This window comes from Numenius arquata, chromosome 8, assembly GCF_964106895.1.
Source record: "Numenius arquata chromosome 8, bNumArq3.hap1.1, whole genome shotgun sequence".
Classification (NCBI taxonomy): domain Eukaryota; kingdom Metazoa; phylum Chordata; class Aves; order Charadriiformes; family Scolopacidae; genus Numenius; species Numenius arquata.
This window is the reverse complement of record NC_133583.1, coordinates 40,109,644-40,124,420: the sequence shown is the minus strand read 5'-3', so window position 1 is coordinate 40,124,420 and position 14,777 is coordinate 40,109,644. Positions and strand designations below refer to the sequence as shown.

The following is a 14,777-nucleotide window of genomic DNA, read 5'->3' as shown; positions in this document are numbered from 1 at the left end:
TTCCAAATACATCCATATGTCAAAGAAAAATGATATGATATATCTGGTCCAGCAGATGAGAGTTGTAATAAAGTTGTAAAATAAACCCAGGTCAGAGCCTGGGTTCTAATTCAAGCTTCCTGACTCCTTCAGTTTTGTAGCAAGGCATTTTAAGTTGAAATTTACACCAGGGGATAGAGTCTACACAGTCATTTGCTTAATGCAAGCACAAATGGTGCCTTATGGGCTCTTTGTTTCGCAGATAATCTGACCTTTTCTATGTCATTCTGCCACAGTGTCCTCATCTGTGCTAGAAGGAAAAAAGTAAGCTTGTATCACATTGCATAGATAAGGATCATTAAAAAATACAATGACCCCAACAGGGTTTAGAGAGGAGTGATAAATGAAATACAGAAGTATGGGTTTCAAGGTTGGCAGAGAAAAGCAACCTCACAGCATTTGCTGTTATGTCTTGGATCCTCTGGAAACTGAAGTTCAGAGTTTGTGAGGAGAAAATAAAGATAAGACTGAGAAAATACTGCAAACAAAATCTGCAAACAAAATTCTCCCTTCCCACTGTATTCAGGGCCTTCCCAATTAAAAATCCAAGTGTGATTTAATTTTGCTTCCAGTCTTAGTCGTAATAGTTTTCTTTGCAGCTTCAACAGTTCAGTAAACTGGTAAACGAGGATCTTGGCACAACTAAAGGAAAATTAAAGCCTTGCTGTTAAGCCTGTGATTAAGTCAGAGGGAAAGAGAGAGCTATAAAACACACAAAAAAGAGCATGATTCACAAGATCCACCATGTCATCCTATCTTCCTTTATATATACTGAGCTGTTAAATCACTCCTGCAAGATCATAAACCTGTCACCATTGACTACATTTATTTTCATGAAAGGGTTCAGACCTTCACCTTCCACTCATGAATTTTCTCCTTGGAAAGTAGCAGAAGCCATAAGATTCTAGACACTTATATGTCTTTCAATTTCTTAAGGTAATCACATAAAAATATTAATTACAGTACTTTTACATGCACTGGAACTTACATTCTTTCCAGCTTTAGCTCCAGTTTAAAAAGATTTTTAAAACTTTTTTTTTTTTTTTTTTTTTTTGAGTTCCACCTCTTCTTTACTTTCCCTCCCATCTTCAACCCTCCCTTGCTCCCCTCACCAAAAGATACAAAATCCCTGCATTTAACAAAGGGTTCAGGATTACTAAAACAAGAGGATGGGCCTATAAAAAGTGAGAATATATCTAATACATACAAGGAGCTCGGGATAAGGCTCTGTACAGTTCTGAGACTGTAAAACTATAAAAGAATCACTAAATTAAATTAATCTGCATTACACCTTCAATCAACTTACGCTCGTTTCTGTGATATCGGTCTCTGCAGGAACACCTGGACCAAACTCCTCATTAGTGGAATCAGTTGGTTTCTCTTCATATTCTTTATATTCATAAAAATCATATTCGCCTAAATCTCCATCTACCAGCAGATCAGATTCACTGAGGTCTACTCCTCTGCTTCCATATTCAGTTTCCTCAGTTTTTTTATCATAATCCTCTCCAGTTATGTATTCTTCAGCAAATACTTCTTCAACAGGATTTTGCTATTCATATCAGTAGCAAAGATTTGGGAATAGGAGGAATACGTGAGTTATTGTTAGTAAAGCAATGTAAGCATATGCTGATCCACCATGATGACTTGTCAAAAGAAGAAAGAACAGTAGAACTATAGCATATTGTCTTTTAATTAGAGTCTGAAGGAATGGAAGTCCATCCTTTCAGAGTAATTAAAAGATCTTTGTATAAGTAGTACAAAGAAGTAATGCTTTCATATGCTTTTTTGTTTTACTTCCAGAAACATTGAATTCAATATGCACTGCTTGCTTAATGTTACTTTAGTGCCAAATATAGCTAAATTTCCCTGCTTGGTTTCACACTTACAAGCATTCATTCAGACCTTTTTACAGTAACAATGTAAAGGAAATGCAAGCATCACTTTAGTAATGCCCAGCCTTCTTTATTATTTTGTGTCTATAAATACCAATGCTGAGCTAAATGTTTCAACTTCTTTTCTCTTGTTAATGATTTTTCAGTTTAATCATCACTCAAAAAGTCATGATTCATGTCTATCATGGTAATTTATATATTTTTTGGCTGAGTCAAATTCCACCTGCAAAACTCAGATCAATTTTAACATGTCTGAAATCTGAGCTTTCATTTTCAAGTATGTAAACTGTCAAACCAAGCAACCAACTTCCAAGCACCAAAGCAGTTTAAAAGAATGCTATATTTGAGATGTACAAAACCATTTGTGAAAAAAAAAAAAGAGGATTGCCTTATTCTTACAGAGGTCTCATGAAAAGGTAATTTTGAAAGAAATCAAAGTTCAGATATTGCTAAAATGGATATTCTAGATGATCAGACAAGATGAACTAATAAAATCTTAAAAAATATATTTAGATGCTAATCAACATCCAGAGTAACCAAAAATACCTTGATCTAATAATGATATTGAAAGATATTGCAATTAAAATTAAAGGCCAGATTCTGATTTAACAGTTGCCTAATTCCATTAGCTGCAAGACTATGACTTTTGCCTTAAAGCTACAATAAATGCAATCTGAAACAATTCTAAGCCAAATTTTGCCTTTATGCAGAACTGCTCTCACGAAGGAAAGCATTTAGCACTTTGGATGTACCTCATAATGACTGTACTATTGTACAATTGGCCTATAATTGCCCAAGAAACAGAACGATTTAAATATGCCTCTGTCAACCAACTTGTGAGAAGTAAACATGAAATTTAACACAAGACCAGTTTACAATAGAATGAGTAAAATATGTCTTAATTTACCTTCACCTTCCAAGATACATACGAGGAAAACCAAAAAATAAATAGGGACACTTTTTCCTCTTTTCAAAGGCAGGGAGGGGTGAGGGGTGGGGGTGGGGGCAGTTTTGTACATCTTTTGAGCAACATATCTTCATTTTGAAAGGAAAATGTGAAATAAAAATGAAAACAATATTTCTTATAACCAGTCATCATTTTTCTAAAACTAGCATTAATTAATATGCAGACATATTAATCAACACTGGCTTTAGGTGTAGTAAACTTAACAATATAATGTTTAGGCTTGTCATTGTGGCTTTCCAAAAATGGGGTTTCTAACATAAATCAAAAGAATAATTTTATCTTTTTTGACAGTTCAAAATACAATGTGTCATAGAACCTCTGTGAAAGACAAATAATTTGGTTTTTTTTAGCTGAAAAACTACTAAAAGGAAATGATGGCTTCTCACTCAACTTTAATATGCTGCTATGGTTGCAGCCAGTCTTTGTCTTGTGTTAGGCTCAATTTATACTGTATCTTAAAAGTTACAGTAAAAATTAGAGACTTCACTTCCTCTTAGATTAGGAGGACTCTGTCTAGTATTTAACCTAGTTTATACTAGACATAGCTCCATTCACTTCCACAGTGAATGCAATAACCCTGCATTCCCACAGCATGTATCACTGAATGATTTCTAGAATCATGAACTCTGCAGTCTAAAGATTCAGCAGATCTCTACAGAACTAATGGGAGTTCTGCCCAAGAACTGATATTGGTTAAGAAAGCATAAAATTGCATTAATTGCTCTTATGTATAAATATGTATATTTACACAGACATACATTACTTTTAAAATGTGTTTGTGCTTTTTTAATCATTGACACCTAGTGAGCAAGTATTTTTCATATCATTTTCTCAAGAGTTCTTATTACCTCATTTGCTTCAGTAGTTCTGAAGGGAGCTTCTGTCTGGGGCCCATAGTCATTTTCAGCTATGCTATACTCTTGAAATCCATCAACAACGTTTGCCTAGTATTAAAGAAAAGGTACATTATTACAAAAAAAATCCTGTAGGAAAAATTCAAGAGGTATCACTTTTATTCAGGTTACGGTATTAGCCAGACGTATTCAACTAGTGGGGTTAGGTATATTTTTTCTTATTATCAGAGATCTTCCAGTCTTGGCTTGGGAAAGATCTTGATTATTTCTTGGCTACCTTTACCCCTAGTTTGCCTTTTGTTGCTGCTTGATAACTTTTCTTCTTCTTGGATGCATATTTTTCAGATTTTTTTGTTGTGGCCTTTTGGGGTTTGTCCTTTGAGTTAGCGGCCACTGTCCTCTTCTTTTTGACGATGGCTTTCTTCTTCTGCAAACGTTATGAAAGACGGAATGGGAAAACATAAATAAAAGGAAAAGAAAATTGAGAAAGCATGAATGAAAGAAGGGTAACCAAATGTGAGATGAATGCTGTCAGCCGTGAGACCTTCCATCTCTAACTGAAAGCTACAGAGTAAAGCAATGAGTGAAAGAAAAACATTAAGCTTACATACAGAAGACACAAATTGACAAACCATATGGTAGGGGACAGCTGGACACCACATAACAAACAGACCAGATTGTGTTACCTCTGTTTGTGCTACTGTCTCTTCAAACAGTGGGGGTCCCTCTGTTACAGAATCAGTTTCTTTATAATCTGCATCCCCATACTCATAGTCATATTCGATAAAATCTTCTGGTGTGTACTACATTGCAAATGGAAAAATATCAGGTATTCCCATGTTAGTGGTAGCAAACTAGATTAGCAATACTGGAAAGTATCTCAACCTTTACTTAGGAGTAAAGCTTAAGAAAATTAAGGTAGTATGAACAATTCAATACAGTTATTCATTTGGGGAAAAAATACAATTTCTTATTTCTTTCAAAGCACAATAGAAAAGTAATAAAAAAGCAAGTAGTAGTGCCAGGAAAAAACTCTCTTTTATTGGACTGCACAGAAGAATCAACTATAATTTGGATTACTGGGAGCACCAACTGACCTTTGTGAAATAATGTATTCATTAAATCTTTAAATTGCAAATAATGCCCCTTTTTACCTATACTTTTATACTCTTTTACCTATGTTGTTTTTTTTTTTTTCAGGTGACCAGAGGAGCAGAGAGATGCCAATATCTGACGTGAATAGGGTAGATAATTTTAGAAAGAGGAAACACTGCACAAGACACAAATAACCATGGCTATTCTCCTCTTGTTTGCTGGAGAGTTCTTAAAACCAGAGCAGCTTCATGGTACACATTCCCTAAGCCAATGCTTCACTAATATAATTTCATTGAAAGGTCAGATCTGCTGCTGTAAATTGCTCCATAGCTCTGCTGTATCCATATTAACTTGTATCAAATGAAGATTTGGCCCACAAAACTTTTACAAGCGAAAATGGGTTTAGAATTGGCTTGTGTCATGTTGTGAACAGCTAGGGACCCAGGAGCTCCTGAGCTGTTATCTTGGCTGTGCCATTAAGATATTGGTCTAGATATTATGTGCACCAAGTACTACTCATCATGGCTGAGAAGAAAGGGCAGCTTTAAACTGTCTTACCACTCCTGTCATGCTTGAAGCTACAGGAACTGGTACATCCTGTAAATTAAAACAGTCTCATGGCTGCTACCAATTCTCTTTATGTTCCCCAGAGCCAAAGAATGCTGGAATTGTGGCCAGAATCTGGCCAAGTGTCTGCTTTCTCTTGTTTAGGAAGAAATATCTAAATGTGCCTCGTGTGAGCTAGCCCTTCAGAAATCTCCTCTGTTAAAAGTCAGCATCATTGTCTGTAAAATGAAGACAGTATCTGCTTCTTTCATTAGATTGCTGAAAGCGTTAGTACATTACACTTCCAAATGACTCTGAGGATTCATAGAAGTCATAAATACTATCATCACCAGAAAGAGATTGACAGTTTAGAAGAAATTATAAATGAGATTAAAACAGATCTCCATATTCCAAAATATGTTCTACCATACGACCAAATTACTGGTTTAACTGTTTTCTCTGGCAAAGCCTTTTGATACAATTCTTGTACTTATGATTTTAGTACACAGAAAATATGGAGAAGTTGATTTCCTCAGGAAGTATGAGACTAACACTGAAAGGCCTTAATCACTTAAAAATGCCTTTACATGGGTTTCTATTACTTCACTCCTGTGACTACTCAGAGTCTTGCTATGACCAACAGCTTTTCTTAAAAAGAAGATAGAGATTTTTTTAAGAAGTCGGATGCTTTTTATTTGATTGTCCTTTTGATTATTTCTACATCCATGCACATATAACTTGGTTAGTCGTGAGATTTCATAAACATATAGAAAGAATGTAACATACTTTTGGTAATTGTCCAAAACTATATCGCACATTAATAAGAGAACTTCAAACTGCACTTAAAAACCAAAACATTTATCATCTTAGGGGAAGAATATCCTCTCTGTAAAGTATATTGGTGCTTTATATCTGCCCGTTGTATAAAGCAGCCAGTGCTTTGATTTCATCAGTGGTGTCACTGGCATTACAGAAATACATTAATTCCATTTATACTTTTCAAAACCAGCAGCATTTTAGACTTAAACTTGGTAAGTAATATGTGATTATTCTCTCCCTGTTCAGTAAATTAAGATTCAGTCCTAATCCCATTGAAGTCAATGAAACGTCTTTGACTTGTAAATGGTAGTGTCCAAGGGCCTCATGGGAAGTGATGATCCATTTTTACAGATGTGTAAATGTATAAAAACACGTTTTCTGGCTTGTGTAGTTCTGGAAATGCAACTCAATACAACTTGTTTCTAATGAAATATGCCACTGACATCCAGAAAAGGAAACATAGCGACAAGTTTCTAGGAGACCATAAGCAGCCACATAAAGGAAGTAAAGAAAAGAAATAACCACATAACAGCCGTTATAACAGCTGTTTTGAAATAGTTATGGAATAATGTTGAAATTACTGTATTTCTTTGGAAATTACAAAAAGGTGTGCAAATGCATAAAATCTGATTTGTGTATCTTCTGTCAAGAAGTCTATGCAGACTAGGCTGATCTACAAAAAAAGAATAATCTTTAGTGGAATACACCTTTTCAATTTCAGTCATCCCACCCTACCAGTGACAACCCATTACATGCTTTGAAATGTTTTCTCAGCCAAACAACATGAATCATACACTTTGCTATGTACCAAAACACTAGACACTACCCATGTTAAATATTATCCAATATCTTAAGGGATAAGTAGAGGACCATTTTGGAGATAATTACTGCTTCATTAGGTGGATTTAAATTTAAATATGATGTTAGGAGTTTGTTTTAATATCTTCAGACACATAGATTCCCTTTTAGTAAGCGCTGTAGACCTATTCTGAAACTGGAACTCCAGTGTTAATTTTTATCAATTAACAATTAAAATATAACTGTGTGTTGCTCACTATTCTAACTGTTTTTCAAATCTCAGTAGTATGACTTCCCCCAAGGTAAGCTGAATGGCTGTGCTGAATTGTGCCAACTATGCGACTAAGAAAATTACAACAGTGGGTTACAAAAAGTTCTTCAGAGGCCATAAACTAAACAGAAATGTTGACTGGAAAAAAAAAAAAAAAAGAGAAAGGAAAAATATCTGTGCCAAGTATGTTAATATTAAAAAAGAAAGTGGTGAATAAATTGATATTTATGCTAATATCTGCCAGAGGCATAGTTTGGAAAGCCAGACATTTATGAATGAGAACTAGAAAACACTCATACAAAAAAGCTGGAGTATGTGGAGAGATCTATTGCATCATGCATAATCACACAAAAAATATTTTAGCTTTAGCTATTGTGCTACACTCATTTCTATTTAAGAAAATGAAGTTTTCTTGAATTATGCAAAATATTATCACAAATGTAGTGGTACATTTGGGTTGCAATGATATACAGGCACACAGACAAAAAGAACAGGAATGGATCAGAAGTGGGGAATGCCAGTTTCCATGCTGGAATCAGATTGCCGCCAAGCAAGTGAAGATATTCTCCATGGATTTTTTTTTCTGCCTTTTAAAATGCACGGTATGAGAGGGGTGTTACGGGAATTCTTGAACCTACAAGCTAGAACTTGTGGCCACCATGCTGAAACCATATTCAAGTGGTTTCTAATTGGCAGTACTCTGTAGTGCCATTCATACAAGGGGACCAAGTGGGAATATGCAGTAGCCCTAAACTTCCTACATAAAAAGACCTTATTCTTAGCAATCCTTCCTTTCCAGACACTTCTTTCTGAAAGACTAGCAACCCTAGTCTTTCACACCAGCCGATAAACAGAGAGAATATGTTTTGTACTGTACTGCATGGGTCCTGTTGCAACTAGTGAAATACAGATGCAAAATCTTCCAGGTGTATTTCCTGAGGCACAATCTGTCCAGATGGAGGAATGCACCTCTACACCCCTAACTGGCGTAAAGAAGTACTTTAGAAATATGATTTACTCCCCAGCATGATTTTATTAAGTCAACCTGATAAAGGCTACTCCCTGTTTTTAAGATGAGACAACAGGACTGGTGAAGGACTGGGCAGTTAAATGAGGACTAAATTGACAAACACCAGGAACAGATTTAATGGAGTGAATAATGGGGCTTGAATCACCTGCTGTGAAGCTGGCAACTCACACTTACCCTGCCATTAACAGCCAAGACTGGACTTGTGGCACATAGCCCTTCTTTTTCTGGAGCTACAGAACTACAAGGTCACCTTTATCAGATGACCAGAGACAGAGGTATGACCCACTCAGTTCAAGGCTTCAACAAGCCTTGAGAAAAGTGCACTCACATTTTGGATGCTAACATTTCTGACTGCAAAACCCGTGCTATCTCAGGCCTTGCTATTAGCTCACAGAAGTCAGGGAGTTCACAGAAATCTGTCATGGTTGCACTGCTAATCAAAAGGAAAGAGAATAAGTAGACTCTTGAAAATATAGAAGAAAGAATCTAGAATTTCAAAATTAATTAATGCAAATGGAAAAGTATCTTCTGCTGCTTTCTAAATTTAGTCGACTACTAACTCTAGCAAGAAATCAAAGCAGGGAAGGAAAGCAAGTACAACAGAGATAAAGAGTGTAGTTGAAGAGAGCACCATTTGTTTTGTTAGCTATATACCAAAGGAAGATATTACCCTGGTAGGCAGAGAATCAAGAAGACAGAATAGGATTTAAAGGGGCATCCAGCTTGTGGATCGTTCTAATGGGTACCCATTCTTCCATGGGTATAGATTTAGCCAAGTGCAAAATATACCTACCACAACTGTGCAGCATTACTTCAGTCATGCTCAGATATCTGTCTGTGAAAATATATCTAAATACTACTGCTGCTAGATAATGAGATGGTTACAGATCTGAGACAACAGAGATGAGATTCACCAAGTGCTCATAGTAATAGCAAAATATATACAACTGTATTAACTTTACCAGTGATTTCACATGAATATCAAAAAGATTGACTCAAAATTATATCTTCAACTTTGACAATAGCTGGAACTTAGTGAGAGATTTCAGCTAAGAGACATCAGGTACCACATACTTCAAGTGTGATGCAATTTTCTGTTGTTTTTCTTTCTTCTCTTTTAAGACCACCAATAGCTACAGAACAGCCATTCTTGTAATGAATATTGCATATGACTGTTTTCTTACAAACGAAAAGAAGAATAAAACCTGCTGTTTCTTGATGGGACAAAATCTTTCCACTATTACCTCATGCTTTCTTTACCAGAATGATTATATTACACTACCAGATCATCATGCAATTCCAATTAAAGAGATGAACTGTTTTCTTCATCAGATGAATTTTAGAAGCAAATCAGCAGCATGCAAGGCCTGTTTCAACTGTGGAATGACTTAAATATTCTGAAGACAGCCTTACTTTGAAAACGGATTCTTCTGCTATTCATACTCTAAAAACTTAGCCACCCATTCCAAGCCTAGATTTCAGCAATTTTTGCTTTACCTTTCCAAATTAAAAGGAACTAGCAATCTAAATCCTAAACCAAAGAACTGCAATAAACTCCATTTTTCCTTTGACTAAAGATTGTGCTAAAACCTCTAGCTAGCTAAAGGGGCAAAGATGACTTTGATACATTCTAGACCCACTGACACTTTACAAAATACAATAAAATAAAGGATGCCAAGCAAATTAGAATTTTAAAAATCAGATGCAGTAATAGAAGTAAATAAATGGTATTGGATGTCAATCTTAGGGCAGAAGAGAAGTTAAAAGATATAAAAGATGGCCTCTTCTACCACATAGTCCTTATATTGTTCATAGAAGTGATAAAAGCAAGGAGATAAAAGGACATAAGACCAAAATCTTCAACTTCCAAAGACAGCCTCTATCAAAAGGAGAAGGTTAAGGTTCTTTATTATGTTAATTGCTTAAAGGAAAAATCTAGATATCTATACAAAGAAAAAGAGAGCTAGGAAAATCACTATTTTTCAAACTTGCTAAGTTAGCTAACTGCCATTCTAAACATGACACTAAACATTAAATTAAACATGAAAATAATTATCTTCTGTGTTCTTCAGAAAACTAGTCTTTCTGATCAGTCAAACACCTGAAAGGACACTAAATTAACATGGTATGAAAGGATGACTGAAGCCTTCAAGTCGACATATTTGGGGGACATTTGCACCTTTATCAAGTTCATTTTATTAAAGGCAAACATTTCATTTCTTCAAATAATCCATTAGTTTGGGATAGGTCCAAAGTAAATGTAGCAGAGTTCCTTCGGGGAGCATTTCTTCAGCAGAAGTCAGACAGTGATTTATTGGGTTGCAGAGGAATCTTCCAAGAGAAGATTTGAAAGCCTGATAGCTGGGTCCATTGAAAACTAGACCTGATGACACTCCAGAAAATATACTGCCCAACATCAAGGAAGACGACAACTGGCTAGGTCATTCCCTGCTCTAATTTCTGTGAGCTGGCCAAGTGTATGTGCTTGAACTTGAACTGAATTTAATACATTACCATTTATAGCAGAAAGGGTTTTGAAAACAAGACAGAGGCCAGACTATTCAGGAGGTATTTATAACAAAAGCACAGGTATGTAACTTCCTTAGGAAAGGTAATCCTGATAATTTTAGAATATAATTTCATCCCCACATTTGATACTTAAGACCTAATTATACATTCAGCATGAAACAAATGTAACGATTACTGAATTAATCTTAAAGCCCAGTATAAAGAAATCCTCTAAAAAAAACAGCAGAATAAAGCAAAAAGCTTAAATAAACTCAACAAAATAAAAGACCCTTTTCTCCCAAAGACACTATTCAGCCAAATTGCTAATTTGCCACTATGTTCATGAACCCTGCAATGTATCTGAATGGCTACCACCAGTGTCTCCATAGTAATTCATCCTATCATTTAATTCTAGCATTGAATGTGTTACTATGGAGCCACTGGTGCTAGCCATTCAGATATATTGCAGGGTTCGTGAAGATTCCATATTGTTAATGATCAGGCTTTGTTCTGTAAAATTCTACAATGGAAGAATAACAATCTAGTAAAGAGAACTCACATTTCTTACTCATTTCCTCTCCCTACTTCCTACCAGTATACTTGTTTGCAGCACTTTGCCCCTTAGTATGTCTGCTTCCTCCACATAAAAGCCCTCCAAAATTTGCAGGCCATAGGAAGATTTTGCATGGTAAAATGACTGTGACACTAGACTGAAGTCATACCAATGCACTATTCTAGTTACTTTCTAAAGTTCCTGGCCAGTTTGTTCTCCACTTAATTCTCTTTATCGAAAAGTTATTTAATTGCACCAAACATTCTGAACTCTCTAGCAACCCTTTTCTGACATAAGACAATAACATGCAACACTGAATGAATATATTTCAGGATACAGTAAGTTCTTTAAAAGATCTGGCAACATCCTCCCTGTTGTAAATCAAACACAATGACTCTGCTTGGAATTTCTGAGAGCTGAGAGTTGTGCTCATCAAGTAATGATTTGGTCCATTTGGGAAGTACTCTCTCATCAGATACCCTTTCTTTTTCCTTCAGACCAATTACAGATTCAGCACAATTTTTTAAGCAACTTCTAGGCAACATCTTTTTGGTGTAGTGACAACTGCTGAGGTCATCACTGTACTTGACAAGTTACGGAGATTCCTACCTAGCTATTTGCAAGCAAGAACAAAGGATGACTGATGCATACTTCAATTAAAGTATGTCATGCAGGTGGAAATAAATGATAATAAACAATAGAGTACAGTGTGTGGACTATTAATCTATTGCTTTCCCATTTTCAAATTTCAGACTACATGATACTTAGGTCTGATGAAGTTGAAACAAAATAAAGAGGAATAAAAGCATTCTGTACAGTAATGTCACACATGCATCTCTATTCTAATTGCATAGCCTGAAATGCCCACAGAAAGCCCCACATTGCTGGCAAACAGCCAAATTCAACAGATTTTTGCAGAGCCTGGACACGAATGGTAGGTAAAGATTAACCAGTTAGATAAACCTTGTTTAGACATATATCACAGTTACTTGGACCCAGAAAGGGACTGATATAATTAAAATGGAAATGGAAATACAGCATCCAGCTCCAAAGCTTGTAACTTGAAGTCCTTAGGTCACTCCTACCCAACCCCCGATAGGAAGGCAGAGGTGATGCAGGAGGTTGACCTTGGTTATTTAGGAGAATGGCACAGGGATCAGGGTAGCACGGTTGAGTAAGCCTGTAGAGAAGGGTAGAATTTAAGATATGTCCTCCCTTTGTAGGCTGGCTAGGTCTATGTCTTTATTCACAGCTTGTTGTTTTTGTGAATCCCATTGTTAGATGCTTGATTCTTCCTAAGCTTTATATAGGGTAACCTCAGCATTTAATTCAGGGATGAAGGGACCCCGCGAGTAAAAAGTAGGCATTGAAACCCTCACTGTTGCATCACCCGAATCACAATTTGAATCTAACTCTAAAGGAAAATGCAACAAGGAAAAGAAAATCTCAATACAGCACTTAAGGTATTATCCATTAAGACACTGATTATAAATCAGTGTGCAGTAAACCTACATATAAGAGCAAAGTCAAGGTCTTAAGGTCTTGAGACAAACCCAATCATTTTAAAAAGCAAATATTGCACTCCTGATGTTGCAATGATGTGACATGCATCCTCAGGCTCATTTAATGGACGATCACAACAATATATTCCATCATTTTTCCCATTTTATGGTTGGTAAGTAATTTTCATCTAGATGAAGTCTCAGGCTTTGCCCCCAACAAACGCATAAAAGAATTTAACAGCTGAACTGGAAAGATGGCATAGGGTGGAAATGAGTACAGAAAATGAAAGTTTTTTAAGTCAGCACTGCTATTGAAAGAAATGCCAAAAAAACCCTACGACATTGGGTATTTGATTGTTTGCTCCTTTGCAGAAAGAAACACTGCCTAAAGCAATGAGGATTACACTCGGTTAAATTACTTCTACCTTTAAGCCTACATCACCTTAGACAAATCTTTCTCTCCAGATGTTTCTCTAATGGTCTAAAAATTGTCCAGCTTTTCAGAATAACTCCATTCCCATATTGTCAACTTGCCAGGAGACTATAAAGGTGTGCGATATCAAGACAAATCCTATTCTGCTGCTTAGGTGCAACCCCACAAACATAATTTACTATTTCACTAAAAAAATCAACCACTTCCTTTGGGTTTTGTAGTCAGTGCTGAAAACATACATTAATAGGCTCTGCAATCACATCATTTTTCTTTTTCCTCTAAGCCAAGTATCAGTTTATTATTCTGGTCTGCAATAATTCAAAGGCTCAGAGATGTAAGGCCAGAAGGGACTATTAGATCACCGTGACTAACTCCTGTATACTTTCAGACTTCAAAACTTACAGTCATCCTGTAACTGAGCCAAGTAAAGTATAAATGACATTTCCCAAAACTTTTAAAAGACATCTACCCTTGGCTTGAAGATACCTAGAGATACACCATTTTGGCCATTTGTTCTTCAATTTCTAAAAATTTTAGTAGATCTTTTCATATCTGAAATAATCTTTTTTTCTTTTCTCCTCGCCTCCCAATTCGTCTGCATCCAGTATTTTATTTCTGTGAAGGTTCTTTGCATATGCAAAGTGAACAACATTTCCAGCAAGTCATTATTGTGGACAAGCCAACCACATTAAATTGTCCAATTCCCAAAGTTACAACAATTATGTAGCTTTTATTTGAATCATTTCCATTTTTGCAATATTTGATTTAGTGACTAAGTACCAAGATGGTATGTGATGTTCCAGTATATGTTTCAACCAAGAGCATACAGAGAAGTAATATCACATCTGTATTCTTATTCCTTTGTTTACAAATGAAGACCTGCACCCCATTTTTTTTCCAGTTTTGCTTTGAGTGCTCATGTACAAACTATATCCCTACTTTAATAACCAGAATCTTTCAAGGCTACTGTTCAACAACTATCTTCAGTTTCTGCCTCCTTAAGCCAAAGCTGACACTGAAACACACAATCCTGGCTAGCATTTAGCCTGGTATTCTCTCTTCCCTCTCTCTTAAGAATTTGTGTGAAAACATCGGAGATCAAACCAGGAAAACAATCTCTAGCTACACAGTAATCTTTTCATGTTGGCTTTCAGCTTGATTAGTATCCCAGTCTGGTAAATCATGCACCCTCAAAATTGCTTTCACTGATACAGCAGCAGATGAAGCACACAGACGGGGACAATCTGCTGCACACGAAAGGTTCTTTTGTTAACACATTTGTATTGCAGCATATATTTTCTAGTTCTCTATATGCCCTGCATTTCTTTCTTTTTCTTCTATGCGGTTATCTTTACCTTTAGTTGTATTATCATCGTTTGCTGCTTTACAATATCATGACTGATGAATTATAATAGCATTCATTTTACACTCTTTTCTATATTGCTAGCACAATTCCTAAGAAACTCT

The 14,777-nt window shown here is 35.9% G+C and overlaps 1 protein-coding gene across 1 annotated transcript in view; it reads right to left on the bottom strand.

The window, feature by feature from the left end:
• Nucleotides 1–14,777, bottom strand: part of COL11A1 (collagen type XI alpha 1 chain) — a 160,718-nt gene that overhangs the window by 103,415 nt on the left and 42,526 nt on the right. Inside the window, exons 6-8 of the mRNA XM_074152644.1 lie at nt 4,442–4,558; nt 3,750–3,845; nt 1,346–1,591 (exon numbers count right to left, since the gene is read on the bottom strand). Of these exons, the coding sequence (XP_074008745.1) occupies nt 1,346–1,591; nt 3,750–3,845; nt 4,442–4,558 (459 nt within the window). The remainder of the gene's footprint in view (nt 1–1,345; nt 1,592–3,749; nt 3,846–4,441; nt 4,559–14,777) is intronic.